Source organism: Vipera ursinii, assembly GCF_947247035.1.
Source record: "Vipera ursinii genome assembly, chromosome: 1".
Taxonomy (NCBI): Eukaryota; Metazoa; Chordata; class Lepidosauria; order Squamata; family Viperidae; genus Vipera; species Vipera ursinii.
This window is the reverse complement of record NC_139512.1, coordinates 51,563,475-51,589,314: the sequence shown is the minus strand read 5'-3', so window position 1 is coordinate 51,589,314 and position 25,840 is coordinate 51,563,475. Positions and strand designations below refer to the sequence as shown.

General features: G+C 40.1%; 1 protein-coding gene across 1 annotated transcript; it reads right to left on the bottom strand.

The window, feature by feature from the left end:
• Positions 1-3,734: 3,734 nt before the first annotated feature.
• On the bottom strand, positions 3,735-24,598 carry TMED10 (transmembrane p24 trafficking protein 10). Its single transcript, XM_083349097.1, has 5 exons — positions 24,196-24,598; positions 19,613-19,733; positions 13,160-13,233; positions 9,290-9,416; positions 3,735-4,767 (listed from the first exon to the last, which is right to left on the bottom strand). Exons 1-5 carry the CDS (start codon positions 24,433-24,435, stop codon positions 4,646-4,648), a joined length of 684 nt encoding a protein of 227 aa, XP_083205223.1. The 5' UTR covers positions 24,436-24,598; the 3' UTR covers positions 3,735-4,645.
• Between the last annotated feature and the right edge of the window lie 1,242 nt (positions 24,599-25,840).

Genomic DNA, 25,840 nt, shown 5'->3' with positions numbered 1-25,840 from the left:
GGTATGTCTTTGGATTAAAATTTCCCTAAACACTATACCATTGTTTCTCAACCTTGGTAAGACTGGAACACTTTGCTGGCTGGAGAATCCTGGGAATTGAAGTTCACACATTTCGAAGTTTCCAAGGTTGAAAAATACTGCATTATACAGATCTCTGAAGGGACTGCATTAAGTACTCCTTTATTATTTGCTGCTTCACTTTTCCTTGTGTACAAAACTTAAATGCTATGAATGTTGGAATTTGTACTATATCCCAGACTTAAGAATTCCCTGAAATGAAACTTTTTCTCAACTGTTCATGCACAAAAGTATACATAATTTAAAATAATATACAAATTTCTTTGTACTACAGGTAGTCCTCAACTTACAACAGTTTGTTTAGTGATTGTTTGAAGATACAATGGCACTGAAAAGTTACAGCACTTACAAGCATTGCAACACCCTCATAGTTACATAATCAAAATTTGGACGCTTGGCAACTAGCATGTATTTATGACAGCTATAGTGTCCTGTAGTCCTGTGATCACCTTTTGTGATCTTCTGATAAAGTCAGTGGGGAAGCCAGATTCAATTAACAGCTGTGTTATTAACAACTGCAGTGATTCACTTAACTGTGGCAAGAAAGGTCATAAAATGGGGCAACTTTCACTCAACTATTTCGCTTAGCAACAGAAATGTTGGGTTCAATTTTGGTCATACGTTGAGGATTACCTCCTCTCGCCTCTCCTGTTCAACATCTACATGAAACCGCTGGGTGAGATCATTCGCAGCTTTGGAGTAGGGTACCATCAGTATGCTGATGACACCCAGCTTTTCAACTCAACTCCAAACAATATCAGTGATGCCCTCGACGTGATGTCCCGCTGCCTGAAAGCGGTCCGGGAATGGATGGGGAGGAACAGGCTTCAACTGAACCCGGACAAGACTGAATGGCTGTACGTACCGGCAAGCCAGGATATTCAGAACGTCCCATCCCTTAACATCGGGGACAAGTTACTACCCCCTGTTGATAGGGCCCGCAACCTGGGTGTCCTCCTAGACTCGCAGCTCTCCCTGGAAGATCACATAGGAGCTGTGACCAAGGGGGCCTTCTCCCGGGTTCGACTAGTTTGCCAACTACGGCCTTATCTGGACCTGGATGCCTTACGTACAGTCACCCATGCCCTTGTGACCTCTCGCCTAGACTACTGTAACGCTCTCTACATGGGGCTGCCCTTGAGATCCACTCGGAAGCTTCAACTGGTGCAAAGTGCAGCGGCACGGACACTCTTGGGAGCCTCCCGATACTCCCATATCACACCTCTCCTCCGTGCGCTGCACTGGCTTCCGGTTGCCTTCCGTGTGAAGTTCAAGGTGCTAACAATGACATACAAAGCCCTACATGGCATGGGTCCGGACTACCTACGGGAGCACCTTCTGCCAATGTCAGCACCCCACCGTCCTGTGCGCTCCCACAGAGAGGGCCTCCTCAGGGTGCCACCACTCAAGGAATGTCGGCTGGTGGCCCCCAGGGGAAGGGCATTCTCAGTGGGTGTGCCAGCCCTCTGGAACAGCTTACCAACCGAAATCCGGATGGCCCCCAACCTCCGCACCTTCCGGCGCGACTTAAAAACCTTCCTGTTCCAGCAGTCCGGCCTGGCATGATAGCTTTAATTGGGGTCCCAGTTTGTTTTTACTATTGTTTTTTATTGTTCAATCTGTATACCTTCCTTCCTCTGTACACCGCCCCGAGTCCCTCGGGAGAAGGGCGGTTTATAAAAATAAATAAATAAATAAATAAATAAATAAATAAATAAATAAATAAATAAATAAATTACCTGTACTAAGAGTTATAAATAGGGAGACGGGGAAACTGATAGAACACATTTTGGTGAAACAAATATAAACCATACTTAAACATACAATGGTGAATGTATACATAAATCAAACTCGGTCCTTATTACTCCCCGTCTTTACACAGAACAAACACTCACATGGAACAAGTGTTGATTTAGACAAAATCAAACACAGTATACGCAATAGCTTACACACTGCAGCTTCTTACCTTGCAGCCTTACGGTATTTTTAGCTGAATCTAGTTTCATAGAAGGACGCAGAAATAATGTCACCACTTATGTTATCTTTAAGGTTTCAGCACATGTATACAATTTCCAACAAATATCTCCCAATACCCTCAAAAGTGGCTGTCAAACCCTTTTAGACTTGAAAGGCTACTTAATTAAACAATTATATGTATCTAGGGCTTCGTTTACAGCTTGCACAATGTTTTGATTTCATTGTAGTTTATACAGTAATATAGATTCAATTGATTGGTAAACTATATTCTCTGTTCATGAGGCTAATATAGATGAGATCCAAAATGTACTAGATGTAAAAAAGTAAAAAAAAATATTCAATTCAGACTTTAGAAAGTCAGTTAAATGAAATGTAAAGGTTTGATCAATTTACAGACACACTACTTTAAAGAATAATTTCCCCAAAAACTATTTTATTGAGAAATATCCCCAACCAGATTTCAGATAAAATTAAACTTGTTTTATTTACTTGTATGTATAATATAGCAGTTAGGAGCAAAGACACTAATGACAGGAAGGCAAAACTATTGTGTATATCATGTCACTTACTAAAAGATGCTAATTCTGCCCAGTTTTTCTTTAAATGTTAGATTTCCTACTAAAAACTAAATCAAGGCCATGTGATATAAGCCTTTTATCTTCTAAAGCAGTGGCTCCCAACCTTTTCTATACCCCACACCCTTAGAATGCTTGTGATATATTTTTGCACCCCTTACAAAAGTTTGACATAATGGCAACAAATTATGCATATACACTATAATTTTGAAAACCCATGTTTTCAAACCAGCAACCCTGGTTGGGAACCCCTGTTCTAAAGCCTATTTTCCATCACATCTCAGGTTTAATTTCCTCTAAATATTTAGAGAAATTGCCAGAGAAGTGTCTAAAATAATCCATATGAAAACTTGTAAGCAAATCTCACACTGAGAAACAAATCCAAGAAGAAAATTATGACAAATACTAAGACCTTTACATAGCTGTGTGATATCCTACATTTAACATAGTTTTCTTGAGAGGACTTCTTTATACTTTGTACACTATACTATGAATACTTAAAAAATAAGTTACTTTTGCTTTGTGGTCAAGAAATTAGGATTTTGGCAAACTGGGTTCACAACAGGCATCCTTCTGTTAATGGAGTCAAATTATTTGATAGACTGTAAGTTACAACACTTACAAGCTGGCTCTTCGGCTTTGAAACGGAGATGAGCACCGGCCCCTAGAGTTGGAAACGACTAGCACGCATGTGCGGGGGAACCTTTACTATTTATAAATTTAGTAATTATTTTTTCTAAAACAGTGGAGCTGGGATTTAGTAATTATACTAGAAGAAAAAAATTCAGCCAAATAAGCTGCTCTCAATGAACTGATGTTTTCAGCATAGGAATCAGAAAATGCATAGCAGTTTAGAAGTACATTTATCCAACACCGAACAGGTGTTGTGCTGGCCATATAGAATCAACAAATAGGATTTAGAACTATTATATATTTTGCCACTGATGTAAATCTTATAAAGTGTTGGGAAAATGTAAACACTTTGAGAAAGAAGTACAGATTATGTTTTATCACGCAAATTGATTGCTCTATACATTCTATACATGGATGAAAGACTAAGCATCTAACTATAAGCAGATTTAAATCTGTCCAATGCAGGTCTGATACAGATTAAGTAGTATTTTTATTGTTGAATGGAGGAAGTAAAGAAAAAGGTAAGAAAAAGAAAATAAAAGCATGCATTTCAGGTATAAGTAAGGGGAAAGCTTCTTTTGATTAAATAAACAAACTTACAGTACTCAAGGTGCTTTTTCAAGAGCTGTGTCACTTTAGCAGAAATTGTCCCAAAGGTGTTGTTCAAAAGGTAACTGTACTTTGTTGGTAAAAAAGAAAGTCCATTTGCCTTTTGAACAACACCTTTGGGACTATAATGATCTGGATGAGCGAGAATCTCCATAGACATTTAGCAGAAATTATATCAGAGTATATAGGATGAGAAATCTGAAGAAGTTACACCTCAAGTCCTTCTGTAATTTAAACAATGGCATCATTTCTGTTAAGCCATTGGAAGTAACATAACAACATGGACACCAAATATTTTCATAGAAAGCTGTCACTGGTCATTTATCCTCCCTTCCTGAAATGTGGCTCCTAATCATTTGCAATCTCTGCTTCTGTGAAGTTCTGCTCCAAGTACTTCTGAGCCATTCCCTCACCCAACTCCATGGTTCAAATATATCACATTCTGCATATTGAAGTGGAAGATACTTTGTGATATATAAGATTAACATCATTTAGCTGTTCATGTAAAGAAAAAAAAATCAGTTTGAGACAATTTTATTTGTGTCCAAAAATTCTTAAAATCAAACTACGGCCTCTTCCAAATCTATCCAATAGTCCTTAATTCCCTCCTCAGTTTTTGTGCCAGTATTTCCTCCCTCCCTCCCTCCCTTTGGTGGGTAATTGTAGAAAAAGTTCATTTTTGCAGATCAAGTCCAAGATGGCTCTCAATAGTCATTGCTAGGTCTCTGTGTTGTTCCTGGGGTATCAAAACAAGGGAAAATTACCCCTTCTTGCTACTCAATCAACTTCTTAGCTTTGAAGAAATGCCGCAGATAAAAGACTTGCCAAGTTGCCAGTCCAATGAGGCAGAACATTGAGAAAATGCTGAAGTATAGTACTCGAATGTTGGTAGATTCTGAAACAAAAAAGCCCATTGTTAGAAAAAAATGCCAAGAAAATTTGAATCATACAAACCGTCTTCTATGTCTTCACTTGAAATGCTGATATAAAAATTATCAGTAAAAATCTATTATAGCTGTTTGGGCTCAGTGGACGAGATATAATTAAAAGATGTTCTGTTTTCATTCAACAAATACAATTCAAATTATAAAAAACAAATACACAGGTATAGAATAGGTGGCATCTGATGCAACCGCAGTAACCGAGAGGGATTTAGGAGTCCTAGTGGTCAGTTACTTAAGTACGAGCCAGCAGTGTGCTGCAGCTGCTCAAAAAGCCATAAAGTCCTAGGCTGCATCAACAGAAGGGTAGCATCAAGATCATGTGAAATGTTAGTACCACTTTATACTGGATTGGTAAGCCTACACTTGGAATACTGCATCCAGTTTTGGTCCCCGTGACACAAAAAAGATGTTGAGACTTTAAAAAGAGTGCAGAGAAGAGCAACAAAGATGATTACAGGAATGAAGACTAAATTGTACAATAACCGTTGCGAGAACTGTAGTCTAATGAAGAGATGCACTAGGGATGACATGGTATCAGTCTTTCAATATTTGAGGGCCTGTCAGAGAGAGGAAGGGGTTAACCTCTTTTCCAAAACACGAGGGCAAGACAAGAAGCAATGGATGGAAGCTTAAGGAAGAAAGATTCAATTAAGGAGACATTTCTGGTCAGTGAGAACAATTAATCAGTGGAAGCTGTTTAAAAAGAGATTTGAGAGTCATTTGTCCAGAATGGTACAGAGTCTCCTGCTTGAGCAGGGGGTTGGACTAGAAGACCTTCAAGGTCCCTTCCAGCTCTGTTATTGTGTATTCTAGATTCATATTCTTAGAGGTTTCATAACAACTGCATTTGAAGAGATATGCATTGTCAATAAACAGTCCTCAAAATTATGTTTTGCTTATACCCATCGCTTCTACTGAATCACACCCCTCTAGAAAGGGAAAGTTTTAAGTTTTAGAATCAGTTATAAAACATACTATAAAGCATGCTCATAAGTTACTTCTGATCACATTCTGAATACAGAATTTGTTCTTAGAACTAGATGTGCATATCCGACAGTGAGTGACATGGAAACCTGTTTCTTTTGACACTGACATTGAAAGTGGCAAAAAGAAACATATTATATTGGCATAGCAAAATTAGAGTGTATGATAACCAAACATGCAGAACAGAGTTCAGGTAATCAGTTAGAGAGGGATCGAGAAGAGAAAATTTTAAAAAGCAGGATGGCTTACCATTCTCATTTATTAATCACCTGGTAATATCGTTAAAAAGGTTGGTACACAAAATTTAGGCTCATTCTAAGAATGAACATTATCTCACACATATTATCAAGACCATGTGGTATATTTGACTTAACTCTTGTCAACTTCCAAGCTAGAGAATATGAGGGTCCATTAGAATAACTTATTATCAGAACATTTCTCCAAACTGGGGGAAGCTACTGACAACATTTATTGTTTGAAAGAAACAGACTAAAGATTTTGTTGGTGGAATTCCAGTCTGCTTTCCAACTTAGCTGGCAGAGATGGTCACAGGTATAGTGCAGGAGAATTTCAGAATATGAACCGCATGCACTTCATTCATGTTAAGACTGTCCTACTAGTGTCAGATTATATTTTTCTGGTCTGTGAATTTATGTCAACTGTCACTGGGCTAAAGCAGTGAATACAGGTAATCCTCGACTTACAACAATTTGTTTAGTGACCATTCAAACTTACCACAGCACTTTTTAAAAAAGTGACTTATGACTGTTTTCACATGATCATTGTAGCATCTGCATGGTCATGTGATCAAAATTCATTCCCTTGGCAACTGGTTCATATTTATGACAGTTGCAGTATCCTGCGGTCATGTTATCACCTTTTGCGACCATCTGAAAAGCAAAGTCAATGGGGAAGCCAAATTCACTAAACAACTGTGGTACTAACTTAACAGCTATAGGATGAAAGGCTGTAAAATGAGGCAAAACTCATTTAACAACTGTCTCGCTTAGAAACATAAATTTGGGGCTCAATTGTGGTCAAGTACTGCAAATTATTTCATCCTCAAGATGTAAAAGAGTGGCTTGGAGCTTTAGAGTGGAAAGTAGAAGGAGTTTAGCCATCATCTGACGGACAAAATCGCTCAGATCTGGGCCGGTTTGGACTCTGACTGGGCAGAGTCTGACGTGGAGGAATCGGACGGTCTTGAGCATGTTATCTGGACTGAGTTCGATCCTGTTTCCCCTGATGATGTGGGCAGGATTATGGGGAGGCTGAGCTCCACCACCAGTTTATTGGACCCATGCCCCTCCTGGCTGATTTATGCAGCTCGGGAGGAGACACGAAGCTGGTTCCAGGCAGTAATATCTGCCTCTTTGAGTGAGGGTGTCTTCCCCACCGCTCTGAAGGAGGCGGTGGTGAGGCCCCTTCTCAAGAAGCCTGCCCTGGACCCAGTGATTTTAAATAACTATCGTCCTGTCTCCAACTTTCGCTTTTTGTTGAAGGTTGTTGAAAGTGTGGTAGCGCATCAGCTTCCTGTGTTCCTGGAGGAAACTGATTATCTGGACCCGTACCAATTGGGTTTCAGGCCCGGGTACAGCACGGAGACGGCATTGGTCGCGCTGGTGAATGATCTGTGGCAGGCTTGGGACAGGAGTTGCTCCTCTGTCCTAGTTCTATTAGATCTCTCAGCAGCTTTTGATACCATCGATCATGGTATCCTATTGCGGCGTCTCAGGGGGTTGAGAGTGGGAGGCACTGTTTTGCAGTGGTTCTCCTCCTATCTCCTGGGCCGCTCGCAATCGGTGTTGACGGGAGGGCAGAGGTCCGCGCCGAGGCCTCTCATTTGTGGAGTTCCTCAGGGGTCGGTTCTCTCTCCCCTCCTGTTCAACATCTATATGAAGCCGCTGGGCAAGATCATTCGTGGTTTCGGGGTGGGGTATCATCAGTACGCTGATGATACCCAACTTTTTTTCTCCACCCCGAACCAACCCAGTGATGCCCTCGCCGTGATGTCCCGTTGCCTGGAGGCAGTCCAGGTCTGGATGGGAAGAAACAGGCTTCGTCTCAATCCTGCCAAGACTGAGTGGCTATGCATACCGGCATCTCGGACTAACCAGCCTATTCCATCTTTAATGATGGGGGGTGAGGTGTTAAACCCCCCCCCCGTTGATAGGGCACGCAACATGGGCATCCTCCTGGATTCGCGGCTCAGTTTTGAAGACCATATAGGAGCCGTGACCAGGGGGGCCTTTGCCCAAGTTCGCCTGGTGCGCCAGTTGCGGCCCTAACTGGACCGAGATGCCCTACGCAGTCACTCATGTGCTTGTGACCTCCCGATTGGACTACTGCAATGCTCTCTACATGGGACTGCCCTTGAGGACCACCCGGAGGCTTCAGCTGGCACAGAATGCAGCCGCGCGGGTTGTAATGGGGGTTTCCCGATTCTCTCACATAACACCTCTGCTCCGCGAGCTGCATTGGTTTCCGGTTGCCCTCCAGGTGAGATTCAAGGTGCTGGTGATGACCTATAAAGCCCTAAATGGCTTGGGTCTGGGATTTTTGAGGGAGTACCTGCTGCCGGCATCAAGTTCCCTTTCTCCTGTGCGCTCCCACAGGGAGGGCCTTCTCAGGGTACTGCCCGTAAAAGATTGCCGGTGGACAATACCCAGGGGGAGGGCCTTCTCTGTGGGTGCGCCGGCCCTTTGGAACCAGCTGCCTGTAGAGCTTAGGACTGCCCCTGACCTCCGTTCATTCTGCCGGGACCTGAAGACCTGGCTCTTTGAGCTTTCTGGCCTGGACGGAGGGTATTATGGGGGTTTTAATTGGTTTTTAATTAGGATTTTTATATTCAAGGTTTAATATAATCATTTTAATTGTTTTAAATTTTGTAATTGTGGTATTGTTTCTTTTAAAAAACCTTGTGAACCGCCCTGAGTCCTACGGGAGAAGGGCGGTATATAAGTCTAATAAACTAAACTTATCATGTTTATAGTAGTGACACGTGGTGACCTTTCTCCATGTATGCTGAAATTCATCAGGTACCACAGCTTTTGGAGACATCTTTGCTTAGTTCTTCCCTAAATGACTGTCAGGTGTTTATATTTTCTTTTCCACTTCATATTTTTGGTATGTTTTTGATTTGATATTGATTTGTTTTTATCTTGTATTTCCAAACTTTTATAATAAATTTTGAAATGCAACTGTATGGGAAGTTATATTCTTATTAAATAATTAAAACAATAGAGTAATGGAATATTTAATTATCATGTTTTATATAAAAAACTGATTATTTGTATTCTCAAGGACAGGGGTGTCAAACTGCCGGCCTACGGGCCGGACGCATCACGTGGAAGCCATGCCCACCCCATTGCCGGCAATGGCAAAACTGTCCTGATATGTCACACGACATCACATGACATCACGAGTTTGACATGTCTGCTCTAGCCAGAGAGACATATTAATGGTATGTAGAGGCCCCTAAGTACATACCATTAGTATCCCGCATCTCCTCTTCCCGCTTTTTCATGTATGCAAAGTCATTAACAACAGATTCTGAAAGATCTTCCAGTCGTCGCAGCTCCAGCTCCAACGGCTTCAGCTTTTCCACTTTAGCAATCTGATAAAAGATGACATTATATGTCAGTGATCCAGAAGGTATCAACCCATTCCCATTTAAATGTGGACCTCTATTGAAACACAGTTCACTATGCCAACAATAAAACATGGTATACCCTAAGGCAATACTTCTTATTAACATATTTTTTGTGAGTACAGGTAGTCCTCATTTACTGACTGCAGTTTGGACTGGCAATTGTGTCAATAAGCGATGTGGTGATAAAGTAAAGTAAAGCCACTAGTGGCTGTGATTGTTAAACAAATCCCTGCAGGTTGTTAAGTGACATGTCATGTATCCATGGCTTGCGACTTCCTGCTGGCTTCCCCATTGACTTTGCTTGTCAGAAACCAGCTGTAAAGGTTGCAGATGCCAATCACTTGGCTACCCTACAGGACACTGTGACGGTGATAAATATGTACCTATTGCCAAACACCTCAGTTGCAATCATGTGATGTGGAGACGCTACTATGCTTTTAAGTCTCTTTTTTTTCAGAACCCTGTAACTTCACTGTAGTAACAGTCACTGAACACAAGTGGTCAGTAAATGAGGACTACCTTTCTAAAGCTCTTTGAGCAGATTCCTAGGGCAATAAGGGCAGCTATAATTATTGCACGTTTGTTTATGCAGATTCCTCCACCATCTATTGAGAAGCAAGTTAATTTCAGATTTTTTCCCCAGCATTTTTATACCAATCCCATCTACCTGGTTTCTCCGAAAATAAGACCCAGTCTTTTTTTACTTTTTTGCTTCCAGAAGAGGCACCAGGTCTTATTTTCTGGGGCTGTCTTTTCCAGTCATCTTGCCACGGCAGCACCAACAGCCCCAGCCAGCCAGCCCACTTCTGTGGCCGAAGGAGCAGCTTCATTCTGCAACTGAGAATGGAGCTCCGGCCTGCATTTCCCTGTCAGAGGCCTTTCCGGAAAGGCCTCTCATGGTGAAATGCAGGCTGGAGGACACCGCAGAAGACATGGGCTGGCAAGGAGAGGCAGTTGTCAATTCATGGAAGTCCTGGCTGCAACGGTAAATGGGTACGGGGCATGTGGGGAGCTCCAACCCCTCCCCGCCCTAGCTTGATTTTTAGGCATGCGTCTTACCCCCAAAGTAGGGCTTATTTTTGGGGTAGGGCTTTTGAGGAAATACAGTATGTCTCCAACAGTTCCGATCTTAAAATGCAGGTTTTTAAAAAAACTTTAGACAAAAATGCCTTAATTGAAAACAGAATAGATATATCTGGATCAGCACTGTCTACTCTGATCAGACATGTGTCTACACATACCACCACTTGAGATTCTTTTAATGTCAGGAAGCTCACAGCCAATACTCTATCTTTTGCCACAATAAACAGTCCAATTATTGCTTGGCTTATGATGAGATTATAAAAAATGTACCCAGAATAAAAAGGGTAGAATTTCAACATCCCTAAAATCCTATTTCCTATCCTTCATCACCAGGCACAAATATTCATAGGCATAAAATTGGCACAAGTACTAGCTCTAATATCTGGAACTAATTATATTGCTAAGCAACCAATTCTTTCCTGAAGGCAAAACCACTTTCTTTTTCCTATATAATATAGCATACAACTCTGATTGAACACTACAGGGTAACAGACAATTGGACAAGGTACCGCAAACCACCTGCCTAACGCTGAAACTACAAAACATATTTACTATCCAATGTAGCTAATTATTGTTTCCTATTTACTTAGAAGTGCAATATTTCAATAGATGTAAACCCCTTAATTTTGGGGCCATTCTGTGTGGCTAGCAGGGCTCACCCTGCCTGCAGAGCTATCACCATGCAGGAATCGTGGTAAAAGGGGAGATTAAAAATTCAAGATCACTCCAACTAATAATACTTCACATATACTTCACATCTAGCCATGACAATCGCAATCTGCAACATCAGGGATACTGTATTATTACAGATGAGGATTAAAGATGGACTCCAACCTTGAAAGCGGAATAATTTTATATTCATCTCCCGCGATGTCATATATAAATAGCACTTAATGAGAAAGTCAAATATCTGCACTTTCCTTTTTTATCAATAATCTTTAAAAATGTTCCAGCTGCTATGATTCCCATAATTTTCTTAAACGGAAGTTCCTTCACTTATAAATCAAACCTTTAATTTTTTTTGTCTTGATAACAGTTTAGTGAATTCTAATTGATTTTACCAAACATCTAAAGAATTGTTAAAAATATTAAATAATTTGGAAATGAAATCTCACATAACCAGAAATGCTACATGGAAGAAGTGGCTTTAAGAATTTTATGTTTAATTGCAAGAGGATTTTGACTGTAATCCTAAATACAGTATACTTTCTACTGAATGTTTTCTTCAAATTACTTTGCTACCAAATATTGTAATATAGATGAGCACGGAATACATAATAAATTTAAAGAGTTTATTGGAAGGCCACAAGAGGGCAATCAAACGTTGGTGTTTGCAAATACAGCATCTTTTTTATAAATTTCACCTAAAGCAAAAAGGCCTAGAAGATATATTACATGATTCTAGACAGTTATGAGAGTTGCAAAACAACCCCTACAGGTGATGGTAGCCTTCATCTACTTTAAATGAAGGAAAAAGTAAGATGTTTTTTTATAGACTATGAGCAAGAAAATGTGTAATTACTAAATAAACCTAGGAATCTCCATTCATAACACTCATAGGAACCACACTTTATCAAGCCAGCTAAAGGTATGTTTTATGCTTTATTAAAATTTTCCTCTTTCTAAAAGCCTTGTGGAGAAACATTTATGATCATAAACTGCAGAATTTGAGCCTAAATTATAGAACATTGTGCATATTTACTTCAAAGTAAATCCTACCATGTTTCCCCGAAATTAAGACTGGGTTGTTTTGGGGTTTTTTTTGCCTCCAAGAGGCACCAGGTCTTATTTTCGGGGTAGGCCTTACCACACCTCCAGCACCAACAGCCCCACCCAGCCAGACTACTACTTCTAGGGCCGAAGTTCCGCAGCTGCATTTGGACCTGCATTTTGCAGTCAGGCCTTTCCAGAAGGACTAAGCAGCCGAGTACCGAGGTCTTGCAGATTGAATCCATAGCTCAGTTCTTGGCTGCACAGGCCTTCCGGAAAGCCCTGTGACTGAGAAATGCAGGCCTGGCTGCAGAAGAGGCCTCAGAAGAAGTGGGCCAGCAAGGAGAGGCCTGGTTGCAAGGTAAGTTGGTGCAGGGCAGGTGGGGCAGCTCCACACCCTCACCCCAGCTTGATTTTTAGGTCTATGCCTCGCCCCAAAACTAGGGCTTATTTTTGGGATAGGGCTTATATTAGGCCCACCTTCCAAAATCAAGCTAGGGCTTATTGTTGGTATAGGCCTTACTTTTGGGGAAACAAGGTACTGAATTCAATTGGGTAGTTCCTCTGAAATGTCTTTGGAATAATAGCCTTAAATGAAATCTGTTGTGAAATAATTCAGGAACTTATTTTAAAGTAAGGTTAATGTAGTTTACATTAATAAGGTATTATTATAAAACTGTTTAAAGAAATGAACAAATGATCTCTAATCAAATACAGTTTGATCCAACTTCACCAATTTCAATGACCTCAGCAAATTTTAAAAACTTCACTAGGTACAAGCAATAGCCAGTGAAGTTAGTGAGCACAACATTAAAATACAAAAATATCATCACATTTTGAGTCAAGGTCATCAACAGCATCACATGAGTACTAGCAAGAAAGCAGAGACAAAGGCAGAAAAAGCAGAGATATACCTCTTCATAGTTTTTTGCTTCCACTCCGTGCTTCATATTCAAGGTCACAAGCTGGTCTGGCATCCGCCCTGTTCCTGGAAATGGAATGAAAGGATTCATTGTATGCAGTACTTTGACTGCCAGGAAATTCCCAGCTCTGCTCCCTTCCCTATTATAGAGGGATTTATACTCACTCTCTATAAGCCTCTGCACAGTTAAAGACGCAGCCAAATTATTATTATAACCATAGAAAAGTCTACAGGGTTCTCCTAAAGAAAGAACTCCCCAAAGTAATAAGAAGCTATTGCAACTATGTATGTGGAGAATGCAGAATGCAGACACTCCAATTTCCTGGCCTTCAGTCCACCAACAAACACTAAGAAAATATATAAGTACCATTTAATAATGCCAGATTAGCTAGCTGGAACTAACAGGCCAATTCTATCCAAATGGAAACAGTAGAAAGCCAAATGATATATTAAATGGAACAGATGAAATTACTTTGAAAAGCAGACCACCTAGCCAACTTCTCCACCATCTGGGAAATTGCTAAAAACACTAGCTTGCTCTGTCTTCTTTTTTTCAATTCACATTTTACCATTACCATCATAAATAAACCTTAAGTAAGTGGGCTGGCAAAGAGAGCTTTGTCATTAATCCTCAGTGAATGCTGCTAATAAATTACATGCAAATATACACTCATAGGTATTTTAAAAAGTACAGTATGTATCATCATCTCAACTCCAAGCAATAAAAATCACACCCTAAGGCTTTAAACTTTTATAGACAAAGCTTTCTGCTTTGTTATACACAGTGCAGGCAGCTGTTCAATCTCTAAAAGACTCCAAGTGCAGGTAGTCCTCAACTTACAACCGGTCGCTTAGTGACTGTTCGAAGTTCCGACAGATCTACTTGAGGTAAATCTATGACCCAAATTTGAAGTTCCAACAGTCGGGTGTACCTGCAGTCACATAACCATATTTGGGTGCTTGGCAACTAGGCCTATTTACAGCTGCTTGCAAGTATTCCACAGTCATGTGACTGCATTTTATGACAATTTTGCTGAAAACTATCATTTACTTCCAACTTTCAGCAAAACATCCATAGTAAACCACTGGTTTGCAGATTTTACGACCACAGATTTCCTTAACCACGGAAGATAAGTCAAAAGGATGATTTTATGACTGTCACAAGTTAAAGCATGATGGGTGGGCTCCATTATGGTTCTAATTTGATGACTATATTACTGATTTATCTGCAAAAATGATGCCTTATATTCTATTTATCATTTCCCTATCTTAAAATAATGCTAAGATTGCCTTTCTGATACTGCAAAGAACGGACATCTCTCTTAAGAAAGCCAAGGGGGGGGAAATTGTACACAGAAAACATTTACTTCCACATACAAATGTTCCATTGGTTATGATAATTCATGTACTGATTTTTGGAAAAAGGAAGACAGATCAGGAAAGGGGACAAATGGAAAATCTACCTTCAGTTGAAATCTGACCAATACCTTGGATATAAATTATGGCATGTTTACTTAAATCTTATAGAGTTTAACATGGCTCACTTTCATTCATGTACATATGTAGCTAGAAGAAAGCCTTCTGAAAAAAAGAAGAAATGTTCTATTTCCAGAAATTCATAAAAAGGATAAAGCTGTATATACATCAGGTTAAACAACAGCAGTTAGTTTGAAGAGGATTTTTTTTTTGCTTTTGCTATTTCATTTTTGGGGGAAAGGAAAAATATTTCTACTTTTTCCCCTTATTCTGACCTGTTTTTAATATCCATTATTTCTAAGAACATGAGCTTAGTTTTTAAATGGGAAATGTAAGAAATGAAGCTTGCAATGGAAGTTTTTTGGCAGAATAACTAAGGCTATGTTAAGTCAGACATATTACTATTGAAAATGATCTTGAAAATGGGACACAAGAAGGAACCAATCACAGGGGATCCCAACAATCATAACTCAATCACCCAGCTGTTTAGTTTAGCATCTTAGGGAACAGATTTTAAATGGAAAAACAGCATGAATGTGTGAGTTTGATTTTCATGCTTACAAATAAAGGATTTTCTATTCTGAACTCTACCTTGCACAAAAAAATAAATTTCAAGTTTAGGGGGAAGGAGGTTAGCGTTCTGCTGTTTTCACTTCTCAAAAGAAATCCTAGTTAACACATGCATATGTGTTCTCCAGGGAGAAGGCACCAGCACTGGCAATGTATCATAATACAGCAATAGCAATTTCTGGAACATCTGGAAGCTGGTGGTAGCTTAAGGCTCTCTTGCCGCGAAACCTGATGTATTATATAGTGAGAAGCAAGCAAGCAGAGCTATAAGCAGAAGCAGCTGCATATATATCTGGGAAGCCACAAAATTAGCTGCTATGGATTTAGTGGAGGAAGCAAGTAAACTTTACCTCTCTGTCCTGCCTCTTTTGCTTATAATAAATTCTTAGAGTTTCATATGATGTAGCTGTTTCACAGACTGCATGCCAATATTTCTGTCTCAAGGTAGAAAAATATTGGTATGTTTTTACTCTATTTCACAAATAGATGGCAGCACAATACAATAAGAAATATTTTGTGTGGATAAGAGAAAGAAATGTCCTTCAGTTGATGGAAATGATGCTGCTGCCAACAATAATTTCTAATATACTGAAATGTACCTTTCAGATAGCTGAGGATAAAAAAGCAGTCCCCAATTTCTATCTCACAATTGTTACCTGTTTCTATGAAAATGAATTCTGATTACAACCACATAATCAATATGGAGCAATTTAAGAAATAATTCTTAAAATGTCATTCAAATATGTAGCGAATAAACATGACTGAAATCAGCAAGGTTTCATTTTGCACATATACAAAGAATTGCATTACATAAACTACAAAGATTTTAGCAACATTTTGGTTCTTACATTACAACAGTAGAAATGCCCAAAAGCTGAATCTGGAAACTGTTAGGACAAATAATTAAAATAGTAGGAACTGTCAGGATAATGAATGCATATAGTACTTTCAACAAGTTATGGATAAATCTAAAAATACTTAAAATAGAATAAAAATATATTCTGTTGGACTTCCAAAAATAGAAATTCACATAGCTGATGAGAAACTTTTCTCATAGTTGAGAAATGTTGATGAGAAAATATCCTTTCCAAATCATTTTATGGTTCTATGTTACTTTGTTTATTTAACATAAAAATAGCATTCAAAATAAAAGTACAAATAAGAAAGCACAGTATGTTTGATGGGTAAAATTACAATAAACAAATGATTCCATTTTAAACAAACCAGAATATCCAATAACTTGTTTTGACAAGTTCTTTTTGTCATCACAAAAAAAAAATACTACCAGGAGGCAGGATCCATGTGAAAAATTGTTTGCAAAATATTTTTGCCACAAATCTTTTCTTAATCCATATGGAATTGATGAGTCCTATAAAAATCAAAATGGGATCAGTGCATCATTTACTGGTAGACCATGGGTAGAATTAATTGCCACTTATTCCCCTGTAAATCACAGAAGGATTAAGAGCATTTTCAAGTCTCAGCAAATACACTTACCCAAAGTAAGTATAGATGTTGCTTTCAAAAAGCACATATAACTCTTTCAGGTACAGTATACAACTGAATTACATTCAGTGCCACTCTTATCCACTTTCTTTTCAATTGGTACTAGATGTACAAGAACCCTAATTGCCATTGGAATGCCTTGCTTTTCTCCACATAGCTTTTCTATAGAGAAAGACTGGATGGAGGTGAATGTTGGGTGCCCCTTCCTAAAGCATACTGAGTACTATGGTCCTACAGTGTGCAATTTCCTTTCCCCCTCCATCTTTTTATTGGTGGCTTTCTCTTCATGTATCAGGAGCTGCAACTCAATACCCTGGAAGCCAGAGAAAGATGTATGCCTTCAAACTGTTCACTAGATCCAGAGGAAAATATCTCTCTGAAACTCTTCAGAAAATTTGAAACAGAAAAACAAGATTAAAGAGTGAACAACAACAACAATCTCAGATCTGACCAAATAATGACTGAATGTCCATGTAAGGGTTATTTTTAAAGGCATCCTTGTGTGAAGGACACAGAAATGCAAATAATATTAACTACTCAAAAATGATCTGATAGATATAACTAGTACATACATCATTACTCTCAAACTTCAGCGTATAGTAGAAATATGAGGAAAATCAGCAAAAATAGGAGCAACTTTGCAGCTTGAACAACACAGTAAATGACGCAAGAAAAAATTGTGTTAGCAATTCTGCACATACTGTGGGATCATTATACGTCTTGCAGGCCACCTCTTCCCTCTATGGGATGTTTGTACAAAAAAAAGTGTTTGTACAAAAAAAGTGTCTTTCACTTCCTCTTCCCCATTTTTGTGGCTACAAGCTTGAGAAATCCCAATTGCTCAAACTCCACCTGGCTCAACAGCTCAAATAACTGTTATCTTAGTTTTGGTTTCCCCAGGCAGAGATAAATACACTGCTGCCTAAACTGTTAAAGAATATCCATCTATTTTATGAACAACATGTAAAAAAACTATTGACGGTCATAATAACCTATAATACTCAGAGTATCAAGTATCTGGTATTATCATTTATATCAGGGGTGTCAAACTCAATTTCACTGAGGGCCGCATCAGCATTGCGGTTGCCCTCAGGAGGCCAGGTGGGTGTGGCCTGGGTGGGCATGGCCTACTGGGTGGGCGTGGCTAGAGTGTGTATGGCCTACTGGGTGGGCGTGGCCAGCTCTACATCGTTCGCATCAAGGGTGCCTATGGGGGCCTGGGCAGGAGCGGGACAGATCTGAGGGTCTCTGGCAGAAGGAGGGTCTCTGGGCCAGGGCCAAGGCAGCGGGGGCCATTCACTCACTGTTTCCAGGATGGCTTCGTGGGCCACATGAAACCACTTTGCGGGCCGGATCTGGCCCCCGGGCCTTGTGTTTGACATGTCTGATTTATATAGACTTTACCTGGCTGTGTTGATACAGAACTTGACACTTGTCAAATAAGAAGCTCTGAATGCTTTTTTGTAAGGTGCAAGCAATTCAGCAACATCCTTCAAAAGGTAGAAATAGGCTGGCAAGAATTCTGATAAAATCTCAGTTTCCCTCAGTGCTGAGTACACAGCTTTTATGAGTTCAGAATGCAGTATAGGAAACACAATACTTAGAAAATTCATCTATAGCAGTGAGTATAAAAGCTTCTTAATTAATTTAATTTAATTTAATAATTTGATTTCTATACCGCCCTTCTCCCGAAGGACTCAGGGCGGTGAACAGGGCAATACACAATAAGCCTCAAGGGCTATTTATCCCTGATCAGAAGCAGTATGAAAATGACAATGCAATACTTCTGCTGAACTCTGATCCTGTATTCTACTGAAAGATGAATAAATGCATAGCTTCTCAAAATACCTTTAGTTCTAAGGCTTGTTGCGCAATTGTCCACCAGATCCGGGTACACAACCAGTGCCTTTTACACTTCCTTTTTCCTCACATGAGACAAAACACTAATGCAAGAGATCCTCAACCTTTACCACTATGTATCATGTTCATATCAATAACAAGTCTACCTGCCTGATCCAAGGATATTAGCAGATATCTAATAACCAGATCAACTTCCATCACCAAGGATTATAAAGTGCTCTAGTATCACCAAATCTAACGTAACATCCATACAAAGCAAGGGCAGAAAAAATAAAGAGCAGGCAGAACAACTCTTATGTGAAAAAAACATGTGAAGCAAGTCTAGAGAACAAAAAAAATTCAGGAAGAGGTTAGAAAATATGGCACTTTATTGAATTTATGTAGCTACCCCATTTCACATGTATGTGGGCAGTATACAAAATTAAAGCTAAATATTTGATATACTGTAATTTATCAATTAAAATAAAGCGATTAAAATTAATACCCTCTCCTTGTTCTCCTGCAATTTCTGGCTGGGAATATTAAAAATTATTGCTTGTGCCCATATTTTGTGAATTTTGAATGGGGATTAAGCTATATTTTATTGAAGTTAATTACTTGGTTCACATAAAACACCAACATAAACTATGGGTTGCAAACAGTAAATGCATTTCACAATATGGTAAGTGAAAAAATATTATAGTTAAACACAATCTACAAACTAGTCCTAGTAGCTGAGTGACATTTTATCTGTCACATACTTCTTTGGTAACAGTGTTCTTGGTATTTCACATGTTAAATTGTTCTTCTATTCAGTATATTATAATTGCATTATTGGTCAATTTCAAATATTTTTAGTAAAAAATAATTTATCTTCATCAGTAATTTTAAAAGATTGGGGTTAAGTAATCTTATGCATTTCATTTCAAAAGATCAAAAATATTTGGCAAAGCAGATATCCCTTCTTCATACCCAAAATTATCTCTTTAAGTGAATTCTGCAAAGAAAGTAAAAAGGAACTTCTCAAAAGCATCTAACAGTTTTTCACACTCACCCACAGGGAGTTTGCTTTCAAAGCAAGCCTCAAACACATCATAGTCCTCAGTGGTGAAAGCAAACTTGCCCTTAGTAGCATCCTCCTTGACATAAAGGATATGCCCAGCTGTGTCAGTAATCTGTAAGAAAAAAATTAAAGAAGCAAGCAGGAAAATAGCTAAATATTTGGGTGGGTTATTATTTTCCTTTTGTCCATTTACATAGCTGAAAATTTAAATTTAATTTAATTGTGATTGTCAAAAAAACCATGTGTTATTATCCTCTACCATCTTAAATAGGTTATATTAGTATAACAGTATTCACTAAGCAAAAAGCAGTTGTCTCAAAAGAGGGTACAATATAATGGGAGATATCATTCATTTCATTAAAAGTAGATTAATAGCAGTGCTGGTAAAGGCAAATGATAGCTACCTTTAGCTACACAATTAACTTGAACAAACTATATAAATGCTTCTCCCCACTACCAAAACAACAATACATCAAATAATAAATTGTATTCTTAGAACATGTTAAAATATATTTAAAGTCTCATTTTATGCAGTAAAAATTTATAAGAATATTCAAATACGGTTCTTTTCATACAAAATTAAATCACACATGGTGTTCTGAACTAGATCTTCCCAATGTCTGGCTGCATCTACAATTCTATTAAGCTGGCAACTGATGACAGCTACTTATATACCATTAGGCATATTGCTTATAAAACTCTGGGCAAACTGCTTAAAAGTCAACCTCCACAACTATGGGGGTACAACAAAGAATGAGATGTTCCATAGATGCTTATGCAGCAATCACACCTCTCCGATGCTTATGCAGCAATCACACCTCTCCATGCACAAACGCTGTGTCAACCTGAACAATACGTTGCCCATATGCAGTTGGGACAGAGGCTAAAGCAGGGGTGTCAAACTGCCAACCCACGGGCCAGAGGAGTCATGCAGAAACCGCGCCCACCCCATTGCCAGTAATGGGAAAAAAGTTGCGATACACGTCACGTGACGTTGCGAGTTTAACACCCCTGGGCTAAAGAACCTCTCTGTTGCACTCCTCCAGAATCAAAAGTATATGTATGTGTTGAGATGGCTTGGTAAATATGTAAACTTAACAATGAATTAACCTGAACAAAATGACATAATGAAAAGCAATCACAATAATTAAAAAGTTTCCTGTCAGTTTGGTGTGATCTGCAAATTTGATGAGTTCAATTCCCTCATCTAAGTCATTGATGAAAATATTGAAGCATACTGGGCCTAAGACGGAACTTTGTGGTACCCCACTACTTACTTCTCTCCATGTGGATGTGGTGCCATTGAGGACTACTCGTTGAGTACCGTTTATCAGCCAGCTACAGATCCATCTGGTGGTGATGCTGTCTAACCCACATTTTTCTATCTTATCAAGTAGTAGGTTGTGGTCTACTTTCTCAGATGCCTTATTAAAGTCTAAGTATACTATGTCCACAGCATTTCGCTGGTCTACTAGTTTAGTCACTTTATCAAAGAATGAAATAAGATTGGTTTGGCATGATCTGTTTTTAACAAACCCATGCTGGCTACTAGTTATAATTTTGTTTGCTTCTAGTTGTTTGCAGATCTGTTTTTTGATTATCTTTTCTAGAATCTTCCCAGGTATTGATGTTAAACTGATTGATCTGTAGTTTCCTGGGTCCGTTTTGTTTTCCTTTTCTTGAAGATGGGAACATCATCTGGCTTAGTTCTCTTTTATTCAAAAACAGCACTTTCACCTTGACTCTATTATTATGAGAAAAAGTCAAAGAACAGGTAATCCTCTATTTACAACCATTCATTTACCGATCATTTGAAGTTACAACACTGAAAAAAGTGACTTTTGATCATTTTTCACTCTTACAACCATTGCAACATCCTTCTGGTCAGGTGATCAAAATTCACCCACTTGGCAACTGGTTCATATTTATGACGGTTGCAGTGTCCCAGGGTCATGTGATCACCTTTTGCGACCTTCTGACAAGCAAAGTCAATGGGAAAGCCAGATTCAACAACTGAACCCAGAATTTCCGTTGCTAAGCAAGATAGTTAAGTGAGTTTTGCCTGATTTTATGACCTTTCTTGCCACAGTTAAGTGAATCACCATAGTTGTTAAATTAGTAAGATGGTTGTTTAGTGAATCTGTCTTCTCTAATAACTTTGCTTGTCAGATAGTCGCAAAAGGTGATCATATGACTCTGGGACATCGCAACTGTCATAAATACATGTCAGTTGCCAAGCATCCAAAATTTGATTATGTGACTATGGAGATGTTGCAATGGTCATAAGTTTGAAAAATGGTCATAAATCACTTTTTTCACAGCCATTTTAACTTTGTACATGATTAAATGAATGGTTATAAGTCAAGGTCTACATGTACAAGCTTCCAAGCCATAAACAATTTTGGCTTCATTTATACATTTCCACTTAGTTCAGAAGGATTTATAAGGATGGTTCAAAATATAACAGTGTATGTATTTCCTTTCACATTTAGTAGTCATATTATTAAAGATCCCAGAAAGTCTCCATGAGGGAAGAATTTTGCTTGGAGAAAGAATAGTGCAGGGGTAGGCAACTTTGGCTCTTTTATGACTCATGGACTTCAACTCCCAGAATCCCTGAGCCAGCTGGTGGCTCAGGAATTCTGGGAGTTGAAGTCCATGAGTCATAAAGGAGCCAAGGTTGCCTACCCCTGGAATAGTGTATTCATAATAAAAATAAAAAAATCGACCTAATTTGTTCCAATTTACATAGTACTACATATTTTTTCCTGCAATATGGGATAATGTAGGGATTACTCCAAACAGTCCTATCACTTTTGGTAAGAATATCACATTCTATGAAACAAGCTTTAATATACAATATTGGAATTTCATAATGCTTTTGTATTTTCAGGGCATGGGTTTAGTCTTGGCTTCCTAGCATCATCACTGCAGTTAATTTAAGATCACAAACTTCTGCACCTAATAGTCTCTCCTCTTTCTCTGTGAAGCAGAAAAAAACCCCACCCTTTCAGTCTTTTGCTATTTGGGTCACACTCCCTACTGTCATATTATTCTGAGAACCCAGGGAATAAATCCTTACAGTACTGTGTTTTGGACAGTTACAGCAAGGGACAGTGGACACACAGAAAAAAGCTCAGCTGTGGGGTTGCCCTCGAGGACCACCCGGAAGCTTCAGCTGGCGCAGAATGCAGCCGCGTGGATTGTGATGGGGGTTTCCCGATACTCCCACATAACACCTCTGCTCCACGAGCTGCACGAGCTTCCGGTTGCCCTCCAGGTGAGATTCAAGGTGCTGGTGATGACCTATAAAGCCCTAAATGGCTTGGGTCCGGGATATTTGAGGGAGCACCTGCTGCCGGCATCAAGTTCCCTTTGTCCTGTGCGCTCCCACAGGGAGGGTCTTCTCAGGGTACCGCCGGTAAAAGATTGCCGGCGGACAATACCCAGGGGGAGGGCCTTCTCTGTGGGTGCACCGGCCCTTTGGAACCAGCTGCCTGTAGAGCTTAGGACTGCCCCTGACCTCCGTTCATTCTGCCGGGACCTGAAGACCTGGCTCTTTGAGCTTTCTGGCCTGGACTGAGGGTATTAATTGGGGTTTTAATTGGTTTTTAATTATGATTATAATTAAAATTATTATAATTATAATTATATTATAATCATTTTAATTGTTTTTAATTTTGTAATTGTGGTATTGTTTCTTTTTAAAAATCTTGTGAACCGCCCTGAGTCCCACGGGAGAAGGGCGGTATATAAGTCTAATAAACTAAAATAACGAGTCAAGGAGGGAATTAAAACAAATAAACAGCCTTTATATCCCGGGCGAAGGAATTGTTGAGAGGGCCTATGCCAGGGGTAGGCAACCTCGGCTCTTTTATGACTCATGGACTTCAACTCCCAGAATTCCTGAGCCAGCCAAGCTGGCTCAGGAATTCTGGGAGTTGAAGTCCATGAGTCATAAAAGAGCCGAGGTTGCCTACCCCTGGCCTATACAGTCTCACCGGCTCAAGGTTGACTGACTCAGCCTTCCATCCTTCCGAGGGAGGTAAAATGAAGACCCAGACTGTTGGGGGCAATAGGCTGACTCTGCAAACCGCTCAGAGAGGGGCTGTAAAGCCCTGTGAAGCGGTATATAAGTCTTAAGTGCTATTGCTATGCACGGTATCCCTCCGGCGAGCACACAAAACTGGCCTTTTTTCAGCCTTCTTAGGCAGGGGTCTTCAAACTTGGCCCTTTTATGACTTGTGGACTTCAACTCCCAGAATTCCTCAGCCAGCCAAGCTGGCTGAGGCATTCTGGGAGTTGAAGTCCACAAGTCATAAAAGGGTCAAGTTTGAAGACTCCTGTTCTTAGCAGACGCAGAGAACGCTGACGTGTCCCAAGACGCGGAAGGAAACGGAAATACAAGCAGGTCGGTAACAGGCTGGCCCTAGGAGTCCCGAGGAGGAGGTACCAGGTAGCGCGCAGGGGAAGGGAAGTACCACTCGAGGGACGGACGCACGTTTCTAAGGGCCCGATCAGCCCCCACTCGCTCCCGCCCAACTGCCCCGCTTGCGCTCTCGCCGGCCCTGCACCTTGAGGTTTGCCGATGGGCCGCTAGACGAGCCCGGCGGGGGAGCCACCTCGTACTCGCCGGTGACCAGCTTGTCGCGGTGAATCTCCTCCCGGAGGCATTTGCGGGCTTTGCCCGGCAATTGGAAGGAGATGGGCTGAGCGGGCCCCGGCAGCAGGACGAGGAAAAGGAGCGTAAGCAGAGACGTCAGGAAAGGCGGCTTGCGCGGAAGGCGGCCGCGGAGCAGCGAAAGCCACAGCATGGCGGTAGATCCGAGCGACACCAAGGCCGGACTTTCAGCCTCCACCTCCAGCACGTGACCGCCTCGCTCGTTGCATGACGGGAAGTCAGGCGCCTCCGCGGGCAGCTGCCGAGATCGATTGTGCTAGAAGGGCCAGAAAGTTCAGCGGATTGGTGGGAATAGAGCAGGGGTAGGCAACCTTGGCTCTTTTATGACTCGCGGACTTCAACTCCCAGAATTCCTGAGCCAGCATAGCTGGCTCAGGAATTCTGGGAGTTGAAGTCCGCGAGTCATAAAAGAGCCAAGGTTGCCGACCCCTGGAATAGAGAGCGTAATTCAATGCCGGGTTGTCCGCGGAGTCTCCAAATCTCGTCGGAGTTTAGCGTCGGTGGAGATTCTCAGCCATGGCTGTCCCAAAAGTACCTTTTTTTCAAAAAGCAGCTGGACTTTTTCTTTTCGCTTCTCATTCAAGAAGCTGCTTCAGTTCTGATTGAATTGGTGGAGGATGGAAGGATTTATATTCCTTGCAGTCGTCTTACCTGGTCGTTAGCATTCTTTTCTGAGAATCGTTGAAGCTACTTGCGGGGTTTTTCTGTGCCCTCAGGGTCACCTGAATAGTGTAAAGGTGCGATTTCAAAAGGTAACAGGACTTTGTTTCTCCTTGAAGACACTTCACTTCTTATCCAAGAAGCTTCTTCTGTTCTGACTCAGTGGTGGAGGAGTGTTAATGGCCAGATGACTGCAAGGAATATAAATCCTGCCGTCCCTCATTATTCAGTCAGAACTGAAGACGTTTCTTGGCTAAGAAGCGAAACGTCAGTTGCCTTTTCAAAAAGCACTTTAGGGACAGGCAGAGCTTAGCTGGAATGGATGGAATTTTCAGATTTTTATTAGCATTTAAATAAAATCCAATTGATGATCTAAATGCTCTATGTTGTCTTAGCAGTAGCTGCCTACTGCCACAGTAGTCAAGTTTCTACTGCTTTGAAAAAAAGAACCGATTTTTTTTTAAAAAAAAAATCCCAGCACGATGGCAAAAGACAGTGCTCGTTTAATATCATGGTGAACTTTCAGTCAGGAATGCTCTTGATTTCTGAGTTTACCCTTGTATTGTCCGTATTATATCATTTTTTTATTTTTTATTTATTTATTTAATTATTTGTCTGAAGTCCTCTGTTTTTTAATCTTAGCAGACGTTTAAAACAAGAAAAATGAAGGAAAAAATAGAAATTCACAAACATAAGTTAAAAAAATGTACTGATCCTTTTGGACTAACATTTACAAAGTATAAATTGATCAGGATATATTTAAGAATAGAACTGGAAGGGACCTTGGAGCTCTTCTAGTCCAGCCCCCTGCTCAAGCAGGAGAACCTATGCCATCTCAGACAAGTGACTGTCTAGTCCACGGTGTCAAACTCGCCAGG

Coding starts and splice junctions, on each gene's coding strand:
- TMED10 (XM_083349097.1), bottom strand. CDS start 24,435: ATGCTGTGGCTTTCGCTGCTCCGCGGCCGCCTTCCGCGCAAGCCGCCT. Junction 9,417..13,159: donor AAGCAAAAAACTATGAAGAG/GTATATCTCTGC, acceptor ATCTTTTATCAG/ATTGCTAAAGTGGAAAAGCT. Junction 4,768..9,289: donor GGAGATGCGGGATACTAATG/GTATGTACTTAG, acceptor TTTTTGTTTCAG/AATCTACCAACATTCGAGTA.